Source organism: Mustela erminea, chromosome 10 (genome assembly GCF_009829155.1).
Source record: "Mustela erminea isolate mMusErm1 chromosome 10, mMusErm1.Pri, whole genome shotgun sequence".
In the NCBI taxonomy this organism is placed as follows: Eukaryota; Metazoa; Chordata; class Mammalia; order Carnivora; family Mustelidae; genus Mustela; species Mustela erminea.
The window spans coordinates 52,511,703-52,538,155 of NC_045623.1; the positions used below are offsets into that span (position 1 = coordinate 52,511,703).

General features: G+C 35.2%; 1 protein-coding gene across 11 annotated transcripts in view; it reads right to left on the reverse strand.

Moving 5' to 3' along the window:
• The window catches only part of LRRC7 (leucine rich repeat containing 7), a 559,049-nt gene that overhangs the window by 428,936 nt on the left and 103,660 nt on the right, over positions 1 to 26,453 (reverse strand). For 10 of the 11 annotated variants that reach the window (XR_004276033.1, XM_032301472.1, XM_032301475.1 and 7 more), the window contains exon 2: positions 7,828 to 7,925. Coding sequence is in view for 9 of the 11 variants with exons in the window: in XM_032301472.1 (XP_032157363.1) it covers positions 7,828 to 7,925 (98 nt within the window). In the remaining 2 variants the exon portion in view is untranslated. Of the gene's footprint in view, positions 1 to 7,827; positions 7,926 to 26,453 lie in introns of those variants that run through there. The other variant, XM_032301467.1, reaches the window with a different exon arrangement.

Genomic DNA, 26,453 nt, shown 5'->3' on the forward strand with positions numbered 1-26,453 from the left:
TTCTGTTCCCCTATTGCTGAATGTGTTCAGGAATTCAAAGAAAGTACATGTAGTTGGAATACATAGAGTAAGGGAATAGACTATGAGATGAAGCTGAAGGGGTAGGTTGCAAGTTAGACTCTGCAAGGTCCTGTAAACTATAGTAAAGATTTTGTCTTTCTTGAATGAACAATGGAAAGCCATAGGATCATTTTTAAATGAAAAGTTTTCAGAACACTATGTAGGAAAACAACTTATATTTGGTCGAATCTTAAAATTTTTGCAGAAATGATTTGTGAATAGATTCACAACATTTTCAGAAGGTAAAGTTAAGAAGCCTTGAGACTATGGTGGATATAAGAGGAAAAGGAGAAGATATGAAAAAAAATCACTCCAAGATTTGTGTCTTTCAAACTTGGATGATTAAGAGTATACAACATTCAGACAAAAAAAGGAAAAAAAAAAAAAACAATGGAAGAAGGTCAGGTTTTGAGGGAAAGATAGTAGATTTGGAGGCTTTGTGGTACTTTTAAGACAACCAAGAGTATGTATCAAGTAGACATTTGGATATACGGGGAGAGGTCTGGGTTAGAGTTATCAATTTGTGAGACATCTGATTAACTGATTAACTGATTAAGGATTAACTGATGCTGTGGATGGGTGCAATGAGATTGTTCATGGAATGACTATACTTGGAAGAAGATGACTTCAAACAGTACTTGGAAATTTTATTATGTAATGGCTAGATAGAGCAAGTTGAACATGCAAAAGAATAACCAGAGAGATGGAGGAAAATGAGATTATTATATTATGATAGCCAAAAAATTATATTTTCTAAAAGGCATAAATAATCAATAGCATTGATTCTTGCTAAGAACTTAAATGAAAAGAGCATTACAAAAATTGCCTGGTGGATTTAGTAAATGTTACGTAGAATTCTAAGATGGACCCATGATCATCATACCTCTAAGTGCTCAAGCCCTGTAAAATTCCCTTCCCTTGAATGGGGGTAGGATCTGAGACTTGCTTTTAGCCAACAGAAAATGGAAAAGGTGATGGTGCAAGTAAAGTCCCAAATCAGTTGACTGTGAATTACACGAAAGTAGATTTTCTTGGTTTAATTACTGAAAGCCCTTAAAAGATGGGCAGGGACTTTCCTGAGGACAGGGTCTCCTTGTTGGCTCAAAGAACTGAGCAGCCTTATAGAGAACCTATATAGAGCAATAACACCCCTAACACCTGAAGGTGGCCTTCAGCTATAAGTTAGCAAAAAGCAGGAATTTGGGTCATATAACCACAAGAAAACAGAGTCTAGAGTGCTCATCATTACACTATGGAACTGCCAACCATGAGGAAACAAATCCTTCAAAACAGCCTGGGTAAACTCAGAAATAGATGCTTCCTCAACTCATGATGAGACTTCACCTGGTAAGACCCTGAAGGAGAGAACTAGGCTAAGCCCAGCCAGGACTGCCAACCCTCAGAAACTGCAAGATAATAAATGAGTGTTGTCTTAGTCACCAAGTTTGTATAATTTGTTACAGGGAAATAGAATACAAATAACAACACAAAGTGATTATTGGTGGTCTGAATGAAAGCTGTTTCAGTTGAGTGGCTGGGTAGGATCCAGATGGCATGGCTTTGGAGGAATGAGTGGGAGATAAGTAGGTAACTCTTTACAGAGGCTTACACAGGAATAAAACTAGAATGTAGTGCTGTAGCTGAATGGGGCTGTGGCTTGGAGAACGAAATTTATGTATTTGTTTTTTTAATGGGATGTAACTTGAGCATGTTTCAAAGTCAGTCTTTTATAGGAAGCAATTTATTTTTACTGAAAGTCTGCTTGACTATGCTAGATGTAGAAGAGTGAGATATAATTCACAGGGAATAATTGGTTAAGAGCTATGTCTGGTGACCTAATGTTGATCTTCACATTGAAAATACTGCAGAAAAGTATAAAAGATTATAAAAGAGAGCAGTATGAATTATGCTACTTAGTAAAAATCTTCTGTATGCAGTATCTCCAAATGAAAGCGGGCTCTCCTTGCATCCGAAGGAGTCAAGTTTTATTATTCCAACTCTCAGTAAAGGGAAGACACTATCATTTGGCTTTCTATGATGGTTTTCTAAGATGGCAGCTTTCCATGGGAATTAACCCAGCAAGTCTGGTCAAGATCCCATATGGAATTTGTAGAATAACAGAGAAAGAACTATGTCGTTATGTGAGAAAATTACTACCTAACATGAATTACTATCTAACACTATTGCAAGAATTTCAGATTTATGTCATTTGTGTACAACCTTTGCTTGCTATGCATTATTGTGTTTAAAAATAGTGGTGGTAGTTCCTATTAATTTCCGTTTCTGATTTATTATCTTCATACAAATACTTACTTTAGAATAAGAAGAACAATAATAACAAGTGAAAAGAAGGAAGAAGAAAGAAAAGAAAACTTGCTATGTCTCAGGTTCTATGCCAAGTACTTGTTACAAGCATACCTCATTTTTTTCCCATTTTATTTTTTTTTCAGTGTTCCAGAATTCATTGTTTCTACACCACACCCACTGCTCCATGCAATAGGTTCTCTCCATTATACCCACCACCAGGCTCACCCACCCCCTACCACCCTCCCCTCCAAAACCCTCAGTTTGTATTTTTTGCACTTTGCTTTATTAGGCTTCACAAATAAGTAAAGGTTTGTGTTGAGCAAGTCTCTCTGCATCATCTATAAAACAGTATTTGCTCATTTCACATCTCTCAGTCACATTTTGGTTATTCTCACAATATTTCAAACTTTTCCATTACTATTATATCTGTTATGCTTATCTGAGATCAGTGTTGTTTGATGTTGCTATTATAATTGTTTTGGGGAGCCACAAACTCTGTCCATATAGGATAGTAAGTTCACTCTATAAGTGTATGTGCTATGACTGCTTCACCAACCACCATCTTTCTCTTTCTCCCCAGGTTTCCCTATTCCCTGAGATACAACAATATCAAAATTAGGTCTAATAACCCTATCATAGCCTCTAAGTGTTCAAGCAAAAGGAAAAATCTTATGTCTCTCACTTTAAAAATCTTATGTCTCTCATCTTTATGTCTCTCACTTTAATCTTATGTCTCTCACTTTAAAGCTAGAAATAATTAAGCTCAATGAAGAAAGTATGCCAAAAGCCAAAATAGGCTGAAAGTTAGGCCTCTGGTGCCAAATAGTTAGCTAGGTCTTAAATGCAAAGTTAAAGTTCTTGAAGGAAATTCAAAGTGATATTCCAGTGAACACATGAAAATGGTAATAAAGTGGAATAACTTATTGCTAATATGGATAAAGTCTTCATGGTTTGAATAAATCAAACCAGCCCCAACATTCCCTTAAGCCAAAGCCTAATCCAAAGCAAGGCCCTAACTCTCTTCAATTCTATGAAGACTGAGAGAGGTGAGGAAGCTGCAGAAGAAGTCTGAAGCCAGCAGAGGTTGGCACATGAGGCTTAAGGAAAGCAGCTGTTTTCCTAACATAAAAAGTGCAAGAGGAAACAACAAGTGCTGCTGTAGAATTGTAGCAAGTTACCCAGAAAATCTAGCTTCGATAATTAATGAAGTGGCTACACTAAACAAGAGATTTTTAATGTGGATGAAACAGCCTTTTTTTTTTTTTTTTTTGAAGATTTTTTTCATTTATTTGAGAGAATGAGAGAGAGCAGAGGGAGGAGCAGAGAGAGAGGGACAAGTAAACCCCCAGCGAAGTGCAGAGTTCAACGAGCAGCTCGATCTCAGGACCCTGAGATCATAATCTGAGCCAAAATCAAGAGTCAAAGCTTAACCAAATAAGCCATGCAGACAGCCCTGAAAGAGCCTTCTATTGGAAGAAGATGCCAGGTAGGACTTTCCTTGCTAGAGAGAAGTAATCAATGCTTGGCTTCAAAGCTTCAAAGGACAAGCTGATTCTCCTATTAGGGCCTAATTCAGCTGGTGACTTTTAAGTTGAAATCAATGCTTAATGACCATTCCAAAAGTCCAGGGTCCTTAAAAATTATGCCACATCTACTCTGCCTATGCTCTATAAATGCAACAAAGCTTGGATGACAGCACATCTATTTATAGCACAGTTTACTGGATATTTTAAGCCCACTGTTGAGAACTACTGCTTAGAAAAAAAAAAAAATTCTTTCAAAGTACCACTGCTCACTGACAATACACCTGGTCACTGAAGAGCTCTGATGAAGATGTACCATAAGATTCATGTTGTCTTGATGCCTGCTAACACAACATTCACACTGCAGTACATGGATGGAGGAATCATTTAGACTTTTAAGTTTTATTACTTAAAAAATACATTTTGTAAGATTATAGCTGCCATAGAGATTTCTCCGATTTTATCTGGGCAAAGTCAATTGAAAACCTCTGAAGAGAATTCAACATTCTAGATGCCATTAAGAAAATTTGTGGTTCAAGGGAAGAAGTCAAAATTGTCAACTTTAACAGGAGTTTGAAAGAAGTTCAGTCTAGCCCTCATGGGTGACTTTGAGGGATTCAAGATTTCAGTGGAGGAATTAACTGAAGATGTCATAGAAATAGCAGGACCATTAGAATTAGAAATGGTGCTTGAAGATGTGACTGAATTGCTACAATCTCATGATCTCATCTTAGAAGATAAGAAATTGCTTCTTGGGATGCCAGGGTGGCTCAGTATGTGAAGTGTCTGCCTTTGGTCAGGTTGTGATCCCAGCGTCCTGGGATCAAGTCCTGCATCAGGCTCTTTGTTCAGTGGGGAGCCTGCTTCTCCCTCTACCTATTGCTCCCTCTGCTTGTGCGCTCTCTCTCTCTCTCTCACAAATAAATAAATAAAATCTTTTTTTTTTTTTTAAGTGCTTCTTATTGATGAACTAAGAGAGTGGATTTTTGAGAAGGAATCTACTCCTGGTGAAGATGCTGTGGATATTGTTGAATTGACAACAAAGGATTTAGAATATTACATAAAGTTAGTTGATAAAGCAGCAGTAGGGTTTGAGAGGACTAACTGCAATTTTGAAAGAAGTTCTACTGTGAGTGAAGTGCTATCAAACAGCACTGCAGACTGCAGAGAAGTGGTCCATGAAAAGAAAAGTCAATCAATGTGGCAAAATTTTTTGTCGTCTTCTTATAAGAAATTGCCATGGCCACCTCACCCTTCAGCAACCAGCACCCTGACCAGTCAGCAGTCATCAACACTGAGACAAGATCTTCCACCAGTAAAAAGATTACAACTCACTGAAAGCTCAGAGGACAGTTTGCAATTTTTAACGATAAAGTATTTTTTATTAGGGTATATACATCACTTTGTTAAACATAATGTTATTGCACACTTGACAGACTACAGTATAGTATAAACATAACTTTCAATATGCACTAGAAAACAAACAAAAAAATCATTTGACTCATTTTATGGCAATAATTGTTTTACAGTATTTCCATTGTCTGGAACCAAACCTGCCTATCTCCATATAAATATCTTCCTTTAATTCTCAAAGCAACCCCACAAGGTAGATTCTATCATTATCCTCATTTTTCAGATAAGTAAATGGAGTCTTAGATTAAAAAAATAATACCCAGTTTCCTGCAGCTGGTCGCATTAAGTGTCACATTGGAGAATAAACCCTTCTGTGTGACTTTAAAGTTAATGTCTTAATTAGCTAATGTGATATGCTGCTTCCGTTCTGAAAAAGAGCCTTCTTACTTGGGGAATTAACATTGGTCTGTAACAAGGCAAGAGGAACTGCTCATTATACTAACAAGGGATAATGAAGACCTCGCTGAAAGAAAATAGCATTTTATAAGTTTCTTATTTCTCATTATGTCTTTCCATGTTCAATAACTCAGTCAACCCAACTGAGTTCCTGTAATGACACTTGAAAAATTGCCCTGACTTCCACAGCCCAGTTGATAAGGACTTGTTTTGTTATAATACCAGCATCAGTTATGTTATGTACCTTAATTAAACAGCAATAAGACTTAACTCTAAAATATGCCTACCTTTATTAGTCTTTTGGATCCATGATATTTACTATCGTCTGCAGCCAGTTATTTGACTTAGTCTAGAGATTTTCAAATTTGAGCTTGCATCAGAGTGTTCTGCAGGTTTTACATAGATTACTGCACCCAACTCTCAGAGGTCTTGATTCAGTAGCTATGGGTTAAAGCTCTTAAAATTTGCATTTCTAACAAGTTCCTAAATGCAGCTACTGTGGCTGATCTGAAGAGCACACTTTGAGAAGCAATGGCCCAGAGCTGGGTTTAAACCCCTTCCTATAAAGAGCCAGGTAAATACTTTTGGCCTTGTGGGCCATATAGTCTCTGCCATAACTACTCAACTTTTTCTCTGTAATGTGAAAGCAAACATACACAATACCTAAATAAATAAGAGATAGCTATGTTTCAATAAAATTTTATTTACAGAAACAGGTGTCAGACTGGATTTGGTCAATGGACCCAGTGCTCAACCTTCAGTCTAGACTAACTCAGAGTTTTAAGAAATCACTTTATCTATATTAAATAGCAGTTCTGAGAGAATCAATGATAGATTTATTCACAAAAATCCCTTACAAAATTTTAAAATAAAATCTGAAAAGACATATACCAGAGACTAAGCTAATTGTGTTAAAACAGCATAAAAGAAACCCCACAGCTTCCCTATGAAGCCTTTTTGGGCAAGAGTCTGCATCTTATAGTTTTAGTTTTATGATGCCCAGAACTCAATCTTCATTTTCAAATTTTAGTTTTAATTGGGTATTTTATTTATAGTGTTAAGCATTAAGAAAAAGGAAAGAAAACTAACACTATACTGAATGACATAGATTATAACCCAATCAGGTTGTTTATTAACTCTATAATCAAACAAAATATAATGAAAACACTCTACTTGCCATGAGTGTGCCCAGCTTTAATGTACTTCATCTGTACTCAGAATGGTGTACTTCAAACTAACTTAAAATGTCAATATAATCTTAAAGGTCTATTAAACTATATATGCCAATAAAATCATGGCATTAACTCTATCCTTATAAAATGTAAGTTTCTGTATAAAAACAAGGTTCACATACATTTTTGCCATAACAGAATGTGCTTTAGTTCCCTGAAAATAATTATTCACAAACAGCATGAGGAAAGTTAGTATTACTGGTCATCTCATAAACTTAAAATGCAAATATTTTGTCAAATGTCTCCAACAATGCTACAGACTAGAAATATTAAAATTAAAGTCCTGAGAGACAATTACATATTTGAATATTTACTAACTTGCAGATGGAGTAAAATGATTTTATGGTAAGATATATAACTTCCATCTTTCAAAATCTTTTCCTAAATTTGATTAATCAAATGTTTCCTTTTGACCAATGGCTTTAGGTTTACCATTAGATATTTATTCTTTAGTCTAATGCAGTGGTTTTCAAAGAGTCCTCAGGTTAAAAAAAATGTTGAAAGAGTGTTGTGGTCAAATGAAAGTGGAATCTATTGAATTTAAACACATTTCAAAAGTTTTCTTTTACTTCAGGACTCCTCAGAAACATTAATATTCATGGTAGGAAGATACGGTAGATTATTTAGCAGTTTCCAATTTTATTTGAACATGGAACTCAATTATCAGTAGAAGATCTTGACGTACAAGAGAAATACTTAAGAAAACAATGTTCCTAGTGTCTGAATCTAGATATCATTTATCATTATGTTTTGAAAAAATAAATTAAATTTAATTTAACAAATATTTATTAAGTACTTCTATCATTTGATTAATCACTTAAAAGTTAATCCTATATTTTAAATGTTACTCACCAAAATCTACCAGAACTTATTTTAATCCTATTAAACATACTTACACTCTTCTTCAGGCCTCTTCCGAAGTGCTGCACGAACTTCTTTACAAGGACTTCTCTGATATTGTGGGGGATTCCTTCCCCTTATTAGGTTCTCCATCCTATAAGAGCAAACCAAAACTAAGTCTTAATACTGAAACTTTGATAAAATTTGACTTTTTAAATTGTCTAAATCAAGAATCAATGGTTCAGGAATCTTTTGAGGTTCAGTACACAACACTATTTATTTAGTACCTAGCAGAAAATAAGACAGTAGGGAGTCCAGGGAATCTGGTAAATTGGAGAGTGGCATTTCCAAGGAGTTCTAAATTTTAAAAAAATTAAAAACACCATATAGACAAAATTCAAATGCCCATTCTCCAAGTAGATTGCTATGAATGGAATGTTTGTGTCTGTGTCCCCTATCCCCAAATTCGTATGTTGAAGCCCTAATCCCTACGGTGATAGAACTCAGTTACTAGCAACATTAACGAAGCTGACAACATAGCAATGATGACAACTAGAAAGTAACAGTAAATGGATCAAATTCAACTTGAGTTGACATATTTTATAGGACATTTTTTGTGATTTTTTTTTGTTTCAGTAAACTTTACAGTTTTGTGTCACCTATACATAATCTACTCATTTTGATAGCCCTAAATAACTACTGAGGATAGACAAAAGGAAACCTTTTTACGTATTATTTTTCCTTTTGTATTTCTGACTACTGACGATATGAGATTGATTCCATATAACCCTGTTTGTCTTCATAGAACAAGGTAGAAAGCACTACTAAGACTCCAAGAGGATTTTACTATTATGGTTCCTATTGGAATCAAATATCTGCAGGTCAACTCCCACATGAATTGTGGGGCCCAAAGTTTGCATTCTGGGAACACTCACAAGCAGATCTGTAGATCCTATGCAATGAAGTGTGGCTTAAACGTGATGAGCCTAGGTTCTAGAAGCAGACTGCCTATGTTCAATCTCCCATTTAGTCTCTTAAAGGATGATTTAGAGAATGTTATCTGCTTTTGGACCTTAATTTTTCCATAAGTAAATGGGGAAAACATAAGCCATTTCATAAGACTGTTATGAGGATCAAATATGCTAAATGCTTTACATACATTGTCCATCACAATTTGAGAGCTCAACAAATGTAACTGTTGTTTATCAAAATTATCTCCAATAAAAATGAAATCATATACTAAAATTTAAATGTCCAGTATGTTAGGAAAACTATGAAAGCTGGCCTTTTTTCAATAAAGAAAAAGAACAGATTATAGTGCTGAGGAAAAAAAATTCTGACTAAATTAATGTCCTGGTTATTAGAAAAACACAAAACATCCATGCACATGAACTGCCAGTTTTCAGAAATAAATAATAAAATAGACTTCATTTTATTTAATAAGATTAAAGATTTACTATATGTTAATCTTTCAAGGATAGTGAGATGGATAAAAGTGAGTTGTTATCTTCATGAACTAACTAAAGTGTTACATACTGTATTCTTTCTTAGAGAATTTAGAAGATATTTCAGAATTGTATAGTGCCCTGTGACCTTAGCAACAACAATAAATATATTTTAGAATATATTATCATTTATCATTTATTACATTTTTTCTTTACAACAACCTCCTGAAAGATCATTTTGAAGATGAGGAAACTAAGGCTCAGAAATATTCAGTGACCTGGTCACAGTTACACATGAAATAAAAGGCTCAAGTGAGATTTAATCAGGATTCTCGGACTTTTCATATTCTTCTTATTGTTTCTTCATCTATTATTTCTATGAGTTTTTTATTATAATTCTACTAGGAGACTGATATTTGAGATTCTACTGTGTAATGAATAATAAATGATGAAATTCTTCTTTTTTTAATATTTATTTATTTGAGAAAGTGTGAGCGGGGGGGAGGGACAATGGGAGAGGGAAAGAGACAATCTCAAGCAGGCTCCCTGCTGAGCATAGAGCTAGTTGCCAGGCTCAATTTCACAGCCCTGAGATCATAACCTAAGCTGAAATCAAGAGTCACTTAACTGACACCCAGACACCCTTAATGAGGAAATTCTTCTTAAATTCATTAATATATTAATCTATACTTATATATAAATGGTATACATGTTAGATATTTATATAAATATAATACCACACAAATCTATATGTTTGTCTATAAGGTTATTTGCTAATTACATGTTGATTTTTGACCATTTAGCTATTTTCACTGAAGTGTTTGTTCTGTCAGTGATACTTTGGAAGGCAGATATACTCAACACTATATCACCAATGCTGTACCTACCAGTGACATTTTAAGCTTTTGGGAACCACCAAAAAGGTAACAGGGACAAAGAAACTCACTATAAATTATATATACAACACACTAATGGACAAAAAAAAATTAAAGCAGCTTTAAAAGTTCTTTTTTCCCTGGAATGCTAAACATTATGTCCAGTAGAAAACACACTTTGAATTAAATTAACACTTTTCAGAACAATGTTCATGTCTAAACTATTATGTAACTGTGTGACTTTTATCTTCCTGAGATTACATTCCTGGCTGCTTGAACTCTTCCACCAGTGTCATCTATGATCTACAGTTTGCATTAAATGGTCAGACAAAGAGACCAAAAATGAAGATTTGGAGCAAAGCCAGGACACAGCAAAGGAGCTATTCTTGCTACTTTCAAACTTGGCAAGCCACCAGTGGGAATGTGTTAACAGTGCCAGCAAGGAGAGATTAAGTGTGATGACCACAGGCAAGACAGATGCTCTGACAACTCATTGAAGAGCTCTGAAAAGTGCAGCCTATGTGTCAACTGTTGGGAAGAAACAGAGGCAGCCACATTAATAATAAAGAGCATCAAAAAGCAATCAGAGATTATGAGTAAAGGTATCTACAATTCTCTTGGTGGTATCTCCAAAACTTAGGTCATAATAATAATCTGAGTAGCCTTAAACAAGTACAAATTTTGTCATTCCCAGTACTAAAGATTTTCATTCAGTAAGCAACAGTCAGGTCCCAATAGATGTACTTTTTAACAATCAAATACTTCTGAAGTAGCCTTACATTGATCCCAATACTGGCATTTGGCAACCCCTACAAATGAAAAATATACACCTAGATATACAGGAGAGGGAAGTTCAGTGAATTCATTCCAGGATATAGTCATCTGGAGATACAAAGGTGAAGAGAATGCAGTTAGGACAGATACTACAAAAATGGAAAGATTAGTCAAAGAAGCATTGTCAAAGGCTTGCCAAGTACACTGGTAGTCTACCAGATGAACTAGAAGGCTGCCAACTGATAAGGCTGATAATCTCAATAGTGAAGTGATTTTTTTTCCCAACAAGATGTGGCAGATTCAGCTGGATAAGAGAACAAGTTTAGATTAATCTAGAATTGTGGATTGGGTTAGGAGTATGACTAGTTAAGAAAGGAAGTCAAGTTGGGTGTAAATATGGTTGAATGAATTTATACTGGATGAAGGAGGAAGAGGAAGAACAACTGAGTCACTGGAAGACAAAGGTGTTGAGTTAAGAGAATAGAGGTATCAGGGATAAGTATTTCTAAAATGCCTATTATGTGCCAGGTGCTATGTTAAGTTCTTTATATGTACATAATCTATGTCATTCTTATTTTATCTGGACTCAAGAGCCCAGGCTATTGGCTACACTGTGAACTATGCATATAGAACTTTCTGTGGTGATGGAAAAGTTCAATATCTATATTGTCTCACATAGCAGCCTCTAGCCTTATTCAATTGTTGAACATTTAAAATGTGACTAGAGTGACTGAGGAACTGAATTTTTGAAATTTTATTGAGTTTAATTTATTTAAATTTAAATTTAAATAGTCACATGTGACTACTATGGTAGGCAACACAGCATACCTGGAAGTCTCCCTATAGCACATGACTGGTAAAGATACCATTTTCCACTGAAGAATTCTGAATTAGTCAACAAGAGCAGGGAAGTTAAGTTTTGGGGAAGTGTTCCGTCTGAGGGTCTTTAGAGACAAATGAACAATTTACTCCTCTATGTGGAATTGGTTCACAGTAACCTCCTAAGAGCTCCTTTGCAGAAACACAGTTTTTCACGCAACTATGGTTTTCAACTATGGAGCTCTGTGTCTAGTACTTCTAAGTGCCTTGAATATACACTTAAAATGCATTCCTCTCTGTTGGCCTCTATGTATAATGCTCCTTTTGACTCAAATGAGTCCTCTTCCTACTCTATCTGAATTATACTTAGTCATCTTCCAGTCTTCATTATAATATCACTTTTTGAGATAATACAGGATCACTCTGACACCTTAATCTAATGAGGTCCCAAAATATGGCTCCACTTTACAGCCTAGAGTTTTCCATCCTAACAGCTATCACAAATAGCAATTATATATTAGTCTTCCAGAATTTCTATTTAATGTCTGCCTTCCTCCTGTACTGTGAAGTTCCATGAAGGCAGGATTGATATTGATTTTATTCTCCACTTTATCAGTGGAATGAAGAAGTTGTCATAGTGTTTGTCATTCATGAATTATATGTAGTTTGAATGAATGAATGAACTTATCTCTCCTAAACCTGCCATGAAGGAAACTATGTTCTAGGATCATTGGGTGTGCACCAGGTAGTTGAACTCGTGAGTGACCTTCTACATATTGTTGTTATTGCCTTACCTGCAACCCATGTCCTTTCCCTCAGTCATTCACTGGCATTTCCTGACACTTTCCTAATAAGCCATTGTCTTGCACCCAACAGTAGACTCTCACAACTGCACTTTCCACCTGCTACCAGACAACAGAGAGCAGGGCAGATGATCCCTGATTCCCTTTGCTGCAAGGCCTAGGGATGGGAGGAGAGGAAGATGGAGCTGCTCTCCTTAGTGTGATGCTGCTCTGTGGGGACTTTCCTCAGCAGAACTAAGTGTCCTGATTAGTATGTATGGAGGAGGGGAGTGATTTAATTGTGACATAAAAGAACTGGATTAAAAAGTAAAATCAACTTGTTTTGCTCACAAGATACCAAACATACTGAGTCTAATTTTTCCCTTCTCATTGAGCTTTTACTGTATTTACTACTTTGTAAGCACAACCCAAACTGGAAAAATGTAGTGCTATATGAGTTTACTTGATGACCAGACAACCTAGATAAGACCCTAAATGAAGTTCAGTGCACAAGCAATGAATTGACTATTAGCAAGCCCCATTGTTTGTGCTCTATAGTCTCTCTAAGACTCCTAAAGGTATTTTTTAAAAAGATTTTATTTACTTATTTGACAAAGCGAGAGAGATCTCAAGGAAGGAGGTCAGCAGGCAGAGAGAGAGGGGGAAGCAGGCTCCCTGCTGAGCAGAGAGCCTAATGCGGGGCTCGATCCCAGGACCCTGATGTCATGACCCAAATTGAAGGCAGAAGCTTAACCCACTAAGCCACCCAGGTGTCCCCTAAAGGATTTTTTTTAAGTCAGCTAAGTAGATAGAAAATAAATTATAAAGAATATATATCCTTGACTTAGTTTCTTAAAAAGTAAATATTTCAAATACGTTTTTAATAACTATTGTTAATTAAACCATCTTAAACAAATGCAGACTTTTAAAAAAAAATCAGACTAGGTAAAAGAAACAAGATGGCAGAGGAGAAGGACACCTAAATATCACTGGGTCCCCGGAGTTCAGCTAGACAGTTATCAAACAGTTCTGAGCACCTACAAACTCAACAGAAGATCAAAGAAAAGAGTAACAATTCTAGGAAAAGAAAATTGAACACTTTCCAGAAGGTAGGATTTACAGAGAAGTGAATCTGAGGCAATTTATGGAAAGAGAGACTGTGGTGGGGAGGGGCCAGCTCCCAGCAAGCAGTAGAGCAGTGGCGCACAAAATACTTTTAGAAGTCAGCTCCACTGAGAAACATTACTCAAGAGGCTAAGCAGGGGGTGGAGCCCTTGCGGACACAGTGTGGTCTCAGGACTTGAGGGGTCACAAAAAGACCAAAGGATTGTGGGAGGGCTTCCAGGTATTGGAGCAGGGAAGCCGGCTGGAGAGATGGAGCCGAGGAGAGGGCTCTTAGCTCAGGGTTGTCTTAAACTGTGATCTGAGGCATATTCAGTCCACTGCTCCCCACAAGTGATAGATTCAGGAAGACTCCCTCCTCCCTCCTGAAGAAGGAGTGATGCCAGAATGCACTGCAGGAATCTGCTGAGTTTGAAGACTCCAAACAGGGCCACGTGCCGGAGATAGAAACACTTGGTCACAGGCTAGGTGAGCACAGATTGCCACCAAAGACCCAGGAGGTGGGAGGGATTGACTGCTTTTCACTGGAGGCGCATTGAGGAGTGAAGCCCCAAACCCTTAGTTCCTATGCAGCCGAAAATTGGGAGGCAGCCATCTTCATTCCCATCCTCCAAAGCTATATGGAAAGTGTTCAGGGAACCAAAGCTACCAAGAGCAAAACCGGGCAGATTACTTATCCTGGTCCCTGACAAGGACCTGCAATTCCACGTTGGACAAAGACAGTTGAGAAGCATGGCAACAATCCCCTCCCCCAGAAGATCAACAGGAACATCCAGCCAGACCAAACTCACTGATCAATGAGAACTGCAAAATGTCAAGCTATGGGAATACAACACATAGAATTCATAGCTTTTTACCATGATTCTTATGTCTTTCAAAGTTAAATTTTTTATTTTATTTTTTCTTATTCTATATTTTTAATTTTTCCTCTTTCCTATTTTAATGTATTTTAACTATTTTTTCAATACCTTTTAAAAAATCTTTTTAAACTTTCATTGTTACAGTCATATTCTATCACGTCATTGTATTTAACATTATTTTTTTTGTATACATATAGGTTTCTCTTTCTTAAAAATTTTGGGATACAGTTTCTATTAAGAGATCAAAATATACCCTAAATCTAACACATGGCTTTGTTCCAGTCTCCAGTCTGATCACATTCTTTCCTCTTTTTTTTTCTTTCTTCAACCAACTTTTGAATTCCTTTTTTAGAATCTTTTAATTTTCATCTTTACAGGCATATTCCATACCCTCATTGTGTTTACCCTTATTTTTGTGTATATATATAAGCTTTTCATTCTTTCAAATTTTGGGAGGGAGTTTCTTCTAACAGACCAAAATACGCCAAAAATCAAGTGTGAGGCTCTGTTCTATACACCAGTGTGTGTGTGTGTGTGTGTGTGTGTGTATAAATAATATATATAAATATACTATATATGGTTATATATTTTTACATTTATATATATATATTTTGCCTCCTTTCTTCTCCCCCTGATTTCGGGTCTCCTCTGATTTGGTTAGTATATATCTTTCTGGGGTCACTGCTACCCTTTTAGTATTTTCCTCTCTCATTCATCTATTCTTATCTGGATAAAATGACAAGGTAGAAAAACTCACCACAAAAAAAAAAAAAAAAAAAAAGAACAAGAGGCAGTACCAATGGCTAGGGACCTTATCAATATGGACAGTAGCAATATGTCAGAATTAGAGTTCAGAATGACAATCATCAAGGTGCTATCTGGAATAAAAAAATGCATGGAATATATATTAGAGAACCCCTTTCTGGAGAAAAAAAATCCATTTCTGGAAGAATAAAAGAACTAAAACCTAACCAAGTTGAAATCAAAAAAGCTATTAATGAGATACAATAAAAAATGAAGGTTCTTACCATTAGAATAAATGAGGCAGAAGAGAATTAGTGATCTAGAAGACCAAATGAAGAAGAATAAAGAAGCTGAACAAAGGAGAGACAACCAACTACTGGTAAATAAGGGGAGAACTTGAGAGATAAGTGATACCGTAAGATGAAACAATATTAGAATAATTGGGATCCCAAAAGAAGAAGAAAGAGAGAGGGGCAGAAGATATATTAGAGCAAATTATAGCAGAGAATTTCCTTAATTTGACGAAGGGAAAAAGTATCAAAATCCAGGAGGGACAGAGAACCCACCCCTCAATAAAATAGGTCCACACCCCATCATCTAATAGTAAAACTTACAAGTCTCAGTGACAAAGAGAAAATCCTGAAACAGCTCAGGGCAAGAATTCTGTAACATATGATGATAGAAATATTAGATCAGCAGCAGACCTATCCACAGAGACATGACAGGCCAAAAAGGACTGGTGTGATATATTCAGAGCACAAACGAGAAAAATATGCAGCCAAGAATACTATATCCAGCTAGACTGTCAATGAAAACAGAAGGAGAGATTAAAAAAAACTTCCAGGACAAACAAAAACTAGAAGAATTTGTAAACATCAAACCAGCCCTACAGGAAATATTGAAAGGGGACTTCTAAACAAAGAGAAAGCCTAAAAGTAATAGATCAGAAAGGAACAGAGACAAAATAGTCACCTTAGAGGCAATACAATGGTACTAAATTCATATCATCCAATAGTCACCCTAAATGTAAATGGGCTAAATGCCCCAATCAAAAGACACAAGGTATCAGAATGGATAGGAAAACAAGACCCATTGACAGGTTGTCTACAAGAAACTCATTTTAGACCCAAACACCTCCAGATTTAAAGTGAGGGGGTGGAAAACAATTTACCATTCTAATAGACATCAAAAGAAAGCTGGCATGGCAATCTTTATAGCAGATAAATTAGATTATAAGCCAAAGATTATAATAAGAGATGAGGAAGGGCATCCAAAAAGAAAACCCAGCAATTTTAAATATCGATGCCCCTAACATGGGAGCAGCCAACTATATATACCAATTAATAACAAAATCAAAGAAATACATTGACAACAATACAATAATAATAATAATACAATAATACAATAATATAATACAATAATAATAATACAATAATAGTAGGGGACTTTAACAGCCCCCTCACTGAAATGGACAGATAACATAAGCAAAAGATCAATAATGAAATAAAGGCTTTAAAATGACACATTGGACTAGATGGACATCACAGATATATTTAGAACATTTCATTCCAAACAACAGAATACATATTTCTTTTCTAATGCCCATGGAACACCCTCCAGAATAGATCACATCCTGGGTCACAAATCAGGTCTCAACTGGTACCAAAGACTGGGATCATTCCATACATATTTTCAGACCAGAGTGCTTTGAAACTAGAACTCAATCACAAGAAGAAAGTTGGAAAGAACTCAAATACATGGAAGTTAAAGAGTGTCCTACTGAAGAATGAATGGGTCAACCAGGAAGTTAAAGAAGAATTAAAAAAAAATCATGGAAACAAATGAAAATGGAAACACAAATGTTCAAAATCTTTGGGACACAGCCAAGGCAGTCCTGAGAGGAAAGTATATAGCAATACAAGCCTATCTCAAGAAACAAGAAAGGTATTAAGTATACAACCTAACCCTACACCTAAAGGAGCTGGAGAAAGAAAAGCAAAGAAAGCCTAAACCAAGCAGGAAAAGAGAAATAATAAAGATCAGAGCAGAAATCAATGAATTAAAAAACAAAAGAACAGTAGAACAAATCAATGAAACTAGGAGCTGGTTCTTTCAAAAAGATTAATAACATTGATAAACCTGTGGCCAAATTTATCAAAAAGTAAAGAGAAGAAAGGACCTAAATTAATGAAATCATCAATGAAGGAGGAGAGAAACACCAAAGAAATACAAACAATTATAAGAACATATTATGAGCAACTATGCACCAGCAAATTTGACAATGTGGAAGAAATAGATGCATTCCTAGTGACATATAAACTACCAAAACTGAACCAGGAAGAAATAGAAAACCTGAACAGACACAAAACTAGGAAGAAGATTGAAGTAGTCATCAAAAATCTCCCAACAAATAAGAGTCCAGGGCCAGACAGCTTCCCTGGGGAATTCTACCAAACATTTAAAGAATTAATAGCTATTCTCGTGAAACTGTTCCAATTATAGAAATGGAAGGAAAACTTCCAAACTCATTTTAGGAGGCCAGCATTACTTTGATTCTCAAATCAGACAAAGATCCCATCAAAAAGAAGAATTACAAACCAATATCCTTGATGAACATGGATGCAAAAATTCTCACCAAAATACTAGCCAATAGGACCCAAAAGTACATTAAAAGGATTATTCACCACGACCTAATGGGATTTATTGCTGGGCTGCAAGTTTGGTTCAACATCCACAAATCAATGTGATACAATACATTAATAAAAGAAAGAAAAAGAACCATATGATACTCTCAATAGATGCTGAAAAAGCATTTGACAAAGTACAGCATCCCTTCCTCATCAAAACTCTTCAAAGTGTAGGGATAAGGGGTACCTACCTCAATATCATCAAAGCCATCTATGAAAAACCCACAGTACAGTTCATTCTCAATGGGGAAAAATTGAGAGTTTTTCCCCAAAGGTCAGGAATATGGCAGGCTGTACACTATCATCACTGCTATTCAACATAGTACTAGAAGTCCTAGCCTCGGCAATCAGACAACAAAAAGAAATTAAAGGCATGTGAATTGGCAAAGAAGTCAAACTCCCACTCTTTGCAGATGATATACTTTATGTGGAAAACCCCAAGACTCTACTCTAAAACTGCTAGAACTCATACAGGAATTCAGTAATGTGTCAGGATATAAAATGAATGCACAGAAATCAGTTGCATTTCTATACAGAAAGAGCAAGACAGAAGAAAGAGCAATTAAGGATCGATCCTATTTACAATTGCTCTCAAAACCATAAGATACCTAGGAGTGAACCTAACCAAGGAGGCAAAAAATCTGTACTCAGAATATTATAATGTACTCGTGAAAGAAAATGAAGAAGACACAAATAAATGGAAAAATATTCCATGCTCATGGACTAGAAGAACAAATATTGTGAAAATGTCTATGCTACCTAAAGCAATCTACACATTTAATGCAATGCCTATCAAAATACCTCAATTTTTTTCAAAGAAATGGAATAAGTAACCCTAAAATTTATATGGAACCAGAAAAGACCCTGAATAGCCAGAGGAATGTTGAAAAAGAAAACCAAAGTTGGTGGTATCCCAATTCCAGACTTCAAGCTCTATTACAAAGCTGCAGTCATCAAGACAGTATGGTACTGGCACAAAAACAGACACATAGATCAATGGAACAGAATAGAGAGCCCTGAAATGGACCCTCAACTCTATGGTTAACTAATCTTTGACAAAGCAAAAAAAGAACGTCCAATGGAAAAAAAGACAGTCTCTTCAACAAATGGTGCTGGGAAAACTGGACAGCCACATGCAGAAGAATGAAACTGGACCATTTCCTTACACCACACACAAAAATAGAGTCCAAATGGATGAAGGACCTCAATGTGAGAAAGGAATCCATCAAAATCCTTGAGGAGAACACAGGCAGGCACCTCTTCGACCTCAGCCGCAGCAACTTCTTCCTAGAAACATTGCCAAAGGCAAGGGGAGCATGGGTAAAAATGACCTATTGGGACTTCATCAAAACTTAAAAAAAGCTTTTGCACAATGAAGGAAACAGTCAACAAAACCAAAAGACAACTGACAGAATGGAGAAGATATTTGCAAATGACATATCAGATAAAGGGTTACTATCCAAAAACTATAAATAACTTATCAAACTCAACACCCAAAGTACAAATAATCCAATCAAGAAATGGGCAGAAGACATGAACAGACATTTCTGCAAAAAAGGCATCCAAATGGCCAACAGACACATGAAAAACTGCCCAATATCTCTCAGCATTAGGGAAATACAAATCAAAACCACAGTGAGGTACTACCCAACAGCAGTCAGAATAGCTAAAATTAACAAGTCAGGAAACGACAGATGTTGGGAAGGAAGTGAAGAAAGCGGATCCCCCCTACCCTGTTGGTGCGAATGCACTCTGGTTGCTGCCACTCTGGAAAACAGCATGGAGGTTCCTCAAAAAGTAGAAAGTAGAGCTACCTTATGACCCAGCAATTGTTACTGGGTATTTACTCTAAAGATACAAATGTAGTGACCTGAAGGGCGTGTGCACCCGAATGTTTATAGCAGCAATGTCCACAATAGCCAAACTATGGAAAGAACCTAGATGTCCATCATCTAATGAATGGATAAACAAGATGTGGTATATATATATGCAATGGAATACTATGCAGCCACCAAAAGAAAACCACAAAATCATGCCATTTGCAATGATATGGGGAGAACTAGGGTATTATGCTAAGTGAAATAAGTCAATCAGAGAAAGACAATTATTATATGATCTCTCTGATATGAGGAATTTGAGAGACAGGGCAGAGGGTTTTGGGGGTTAGGGAGGGAAAAAATGAAACTAAGTGGGACCAGAGAAGGAGACAAACCATGAGACTCTTAATCTCAGGAAACAAACTGCGGGTTGCTAGGGGGTGGGGACGGAAGGACAGGGTTGCTGGGTTATGGACTTTGGGCAGTGTAAGTGCTTTGGTGAGTGCTGTGAATTGTGAAAGTCTGATAATTCATAGAATTGTACCCTTGAAGCAAATAATACATTATATGTTAATTTTAAAAATAAAAATAGAACAAATTTTAAAAAATTAATCAGATTTACCTTCCATTGAGCTTTTATTTAATTTGATCATAAGCAGAATTAGACACAATAAATTACATACCTATAAATAAACACAACCTCTTATATTTAAAATAATAATCAGTAGGATTAGGAAGCTTAGTAAGATACATTGTAAAATGGTAGCTTTTGTTGCCTTTGAATCTAACAGTGAATGTACAAGGAGCATTTCTGTTAGAGTACAAAGCCATACAATATTGACTATGATCTGAAAACTCATCCAATAATTTTGTGATAAAGAGGTTAATACCTTTTAATTCATCAGAATCCAAGGATTAAAATGTGTATCATATGACAAAAGTTAAGCATCTTTTTCATTCCATAGCCACTGTATCTTCCATGGTATTCCTTAGCACCATGCATAGACTATAGTAAACACTCCATAAATACTTAATAAATGATTTAATAAATGATGAATGAAGTCTGCTCTTCTTAGCAGGAACATTTAGAAGATTGTTCTTTTTCATTTCAAGTTTTACCCATTCTTGCAAGGCTATTTTTAAGAACCAGTTCCACTCAAATAAATCCAAACACTTCAAATATACTCAGTGCACCCTTCTGAATTTTCCATATTATATCTATTAAGCTTTGGAAGAATAACCAGCAATTTTCAAGCTAGTATTAGTCTCCATGTCAGTTTTTGTGCCCTTCACTCGCATAGATTCTAAACCATTTGAGGGCTTTGACACAGTGCGCTGCAGTTGTCAAAATACTTTCCCATAATTTATTTCATTTCATTTTCATGACAATTCTGAAATTTATATTAGCCTCTCACTGTTTTATAGATGGGACAAGTGGAAATCTGAGCTATTAAGTGACATATGCAAAGTAACAGAAAGGCCAGAGTCAGGACTTGAACTCTCTTCCTTTAACTCCCAAATCCCAGTCTTCATTTCAAATGCCCCCATGCATAGAAAATATTTATTCTTTTCTTTCTTCTAGACTGTCATGTGGTAGGATTCATAAGAAGTGAGTCATAGATGTAAAAAAAAATCTTAAAATATTGAATATTTAAAAGTAATTATCACTTTGATTTATGCTTCTGTATGGCTAAGAACTCAACAGAAGGAATTCATGGCAAACTAAAATAAATACAAAGAATGAGGATTAAAATATAAAACTGTGCTTAAGCATACATATGGAAAAAGGAAGAATAAGATTGTCATTATTTTTGGAAATAATGACTAGTAGTCAGTCCTGCAAGGGGGAATGAAAAGAATAAGAGAGTAGTGTTCTGTGACCATCCATCCTCACAAATTTTAAAACCAAGTAACCCCAAGTGAAGCCAAGCTTCGGAATTCCTTATTTGGTTTAGAATTCAAGAAAAAAAAAAAAAAAAGGAAAGAGTTGAAGAAGCAGTGGAAGTGCTCTTGCTTTATCACCAAATGGCTATTTTCTTTTAAGTGAAGTTGAGCCTGAATTCAGCACAGTGAACCAAACCCCAGACTAAAACTATGCATGCATGTTGAGCAGACAACTGCCATTATAATGTCTCAAATGTTTATAAAGATCCAATTTGAACTACAAATGACATCGCAAAAATAATCAATACCCAATTATCTCAGCCAAATGTTTTGAGATGATAGTTAATAAGGACAAACTGAAGTTAAAGAGCAAGATTACTGTGAAAAGAGATCACTTCTTAACTACATTTGAAGTGCTTGAAAGAGAGCAAAATGCTTAACAGAACAGAAAGATAGACACCGTATGGTTGAGTCAGAAAAGTAGACATGCCTGAGTTTAAGGGCCAGTGATAATTAACCAAAACTGCAAGGATCATCAATAGTTTTAGAGAAGAGAAACTTATTTTTACATTGTCTTGTCATACATTTAAGGGATGACAAATGCTGTAGTATATTGTTTTCACCTTTTTCCAAAGAAACAGAATTCAAAGTAGATGAGTATTATTATGGACTTCTTGAAAATCTAGAGTTCACCTTTTGTAAACAACAAATCAGGAATGGGAATGGCATATATAATTTACCCTATAGAGGCTGTAGCAGACAACTCTTCTATGAAAAATCTCTGAAATCAATGGAAAGAGCATGTGTAGCAATGGAAAAAAGAAAATCAAGCTCCTCATAAATTCAGGAACCACACTGACAAAATTCTAGTTTAAACTGATTCACTTCTCATTTTTGTGTTTTTTACCCATACACAAAATAATATTGTATCAGAAGTCTGTTACCTATACAATGGTATTTTATTGACAAACTGACAAATTTTATTTGTCATTTATTGACAAAATTTATTTGTCAAAATATTGACAAATTTTATTGACAGTTGGTATAAGGAGTAGCAAGCTTCCCCTAGTGAAAGTCCTTCCAGAAATTAATAATTACATGCAAGATTTAGGAATATGTTCATTAATGAAATTACAAAGGGATAATCAACAATGTTCACTACACTCAGTTATTTTTTTTCACTCAGTTATTTTTAAAAAGTCCCTTAAAACTACATAAATTAAGTGATTAATAGAAACATTTGCATATAAAAATGAATGACATTCACAGGATGACAAATATGCAGAGAAGGCATAAAAAGAAATAAATCAAACATCCAAAATGCTCAAAAAATGTATATTTTACTCTCAAGAGCAAAAACAGAGAGCTGGCAATGAGGAAGAAATATATCAATTAAAAATGGTAATAATTCTTAAAGAAGTCTTAATGTTCATTCAACATAATTATGCAAAGATGAAGTTGATACTAAAAAATACGCTAAAAATGATATGTTCTTGAATATTACCACTTAGATTATGATAATATTACCAATTATATCTGAATCACCCTTCATTCTTAAAATTTCATAACATATGGAAATAATTTCTTAAAAAATTTGTATTTTGGTTATGGGAAAATCCAGATATACAATTATCTGTCATCTAGAAATTATTACCATTTAATACATTTATAATCCTAGTATGATTCCTTTTCTACATTCTCTTTTCTTCCCCCCATACTTTGACTTTAAAGGAAAAGAAAAATACCCAAGCTACCATTTATGAAATGAGAAGACTAATGCCACCGAAATACAGAATCATCTCTCTTCTGGAACACCTTCTGATCTTGCCCGCTTCCCCAACTATCCTGTCTCTGTCCTATTAAGTGTCCTACACATACATCTTATCACCCCAACCTCCACCAAAAATCCTTGAAGACAGCAGTTATCTCATCTGCGAGGATCTACTACAATTCACAGAATACAACAGATATTAAATATTCCTTTTTAAATGATTACATGAATAAATGTGTCAGAAATAAATGTATGCCTTATACAGCTCTAATGTGATCTATGGTTATACTACATCTTCATATATATTATTTATTCCTCAGGCTCTTTCGTAGGAATTAGCCTAGGAATATTAAGCTCACAGGCTTAGTATTTTATAGATGAAGAAATTGAGACTCATTTACCCAAGGTCAGCACAAAGCCAGACTCATGTCCGGATTTTCTGATTCCTGCTGATCTTCCCACCTCCGCACAGCTGCCTCAATGAAGGAACTGCTCTGCTCATTTTCAGCTTATTCCACTTTGACATGGAGCCCTCTTAAGTCTCAGAAAAGGGCCTCCTATCACATATAGTAGTTGTTCAGATGCAGAAAAAAAAAATGTGTGAAAGCGCTGTAATTATTTTGTAAGAAAAGCATGTATTCCTTTCTCAAAATAAAATGGGGAGAGTTGGCAAACATAAATACTTATTATTCTTTTCAAAATGAGCATAAATATCTAAACATGTATTATAATATGTAAATTAAGACATCATATTCTTTATAATGGAGAGATGTGAAGACCCAAGTTCTTCCCTGTTGCTCTCTGCCTTTAGTCTGTTCTTTTGCATCCTATTCCTGATGAATCTCTTTTCATTGCAGTTCTCTCCCACAGGCCAATGGTTCACAGCGACTAACCTGAGATTTCTGAATGTGAGGACAATGTTCTCCTAGTAATTTCTCTAGACTGTTGCCTGTGAGTCACAGAAGATACTCAAAACTTTCAATAAATGAACTGCTATGATAAATCAAGCGAGTCCTATTTGATGGTGATGCTCTTATCGATGACAAAAGCAGGTAACATCATAACCAGAACCACATTTATAATTTCTAAACTATTTTGAAGTAATAACACTTTGAATCTCTTAGTATCTTATACTAAAATGAAAAAAAAAAAAAAGGAACATGTGGTTTGTTTTACTAAGAAAGAGGAGTCAAGATGATTCATCTAGGAAGATAGATTTCTGGGAAAAACCCAATTATGTTCCTATTTGAGGCTGAATGAGTACCCGAACAGCCTGAACTACTCAGATGGACATCACATAATTATGTGCTAATTCTAGGAGCATTTAAAAAATCTTTCTGCTTTTTCTAAAAATTTATGGGATCACAGGAAAGGATCACATCACATGGTGTTATGGCTATTTCACCTCAGAACTCCTCACTGGGCATTTCATTCAGTGTCTTTGCCCTACAAGTCCAGAGGGTTTTTTTTTTTTTTTTTTTTCCTTGTTCCTTTTGCTTTTCTTCTATTGGCTTCATTTGTGGGTATGTAAATACATCATCCATTAAAAGAATAGGACAGCTCACATTCACAGTCTCTGTGGTACAACCCTCGTCCCTATGGTCTATTTCCAATTCAGCAGCCAGGGAGTCTTTTTAAATCAGGAGTCAGATCTTGCACTGCACTGCTCCTAGCACTCTGAAGACTTCCATTTTACTCAAAGCAAAAGCTCAAGTCTTTACAATGGCCCATGTGGCCCTTTGCATTATGCTGCTTCATAACATTTTCTTCCCCTTTTAGTCAATCCACTTCACTATATACAGTATGCTCCTGCCATGGGCCTTTACTCTGGCAGAGTCCTCTGGAAACTCTTCATTTTGGTCAAAACTCTATTTAGAGGTTACTATTTCAATAATGTCTAGCTGAGCAATCACATTTAACACCATACTTTGAGTAGCTCTCCCAATATTTCCCTCCTGTACCAATACTTCTTGCTCTATTGTACTTTACCTTTACTTTAGTGCTTATCAACTTCTAATATGATCTCTTAATCTACTTACTTATAGAATTCACTGTTTATTAACATGTGCTCACATGTGCTCAGAAAAGAATGTATATTATCAAATGTTGATGATTTTTATTTTTGCTTATATATTAATTGGTTAGAAATATATGAATACTTTCCTAACATGCTGTGAATTTGTCTATTTCTCTTTGTACTACTGTCATTTTTTTGTCTTATATAATTTGGGTCTATAATACTGAATATATAGAAGCTATAACATCCTGATGAGTAGGATGTTCTACCATTTTGTGGTGATCTTAAGATCTAATAAGGCTGTTTGCTTCAAACTCAGTTTATCTGACAATATAGTTGCAAGAGGTCCCAGGCATAACAATCACCTAGAATATAATTTTCCATAATTTAGATTAAAATTTTTGGGTCTTAATATGTAAATTGTTTCTTGGAAAGAAACTACTATTATATGTTTTAAATCCAGCTTTTTACAAACTCATTTTTAAGCCAGAACATTGTATTTGCATTTATCTGATTTTACTGATAATAATTTGGATTTATTTTTTTAATAACTTGGATTTATTTCTGCAATTTTATTTTGTGTTTTCTATTTATACAGAGTTTCTATTTTACTTTCTTCTTTCAAATTAGGGTGTTTTTTTTTTCCTGTTTTCATTTTATTTTTGTCTTCTATTTTGGAAATTATGATTTCTGTGTTTACATATATCCACATATTTAATGTTTGCTTTATGATTCTTTATTCTATCTCAAACATTCTACCTTTGATAAGTATCCTTCTTCCTAAAGTTCATCCTTTAAAATTATTTGTGAAGTGAATCAGGACATCTTAAACTACTTACTTGTTCATGTGCATTTTGTACCTCATTTTCAGAGATAGCTCTATAAGATGAAGAATTAAATGTGGAAAGATAACTTATAAGTCTTTAGAGGTGTAATTTCTAACTTGTAGCCCCACTGTTGCTGTTAAAAAATCAGTTATGACTTTAGCGACTTGTCTTTGGGAAGTAATCTTTCTTTCCTATCTAGCTGATTTTAACTTTTTTTAAATTGTCTGTTCTGTTTTTCAGTTTTACTATGATATGTAT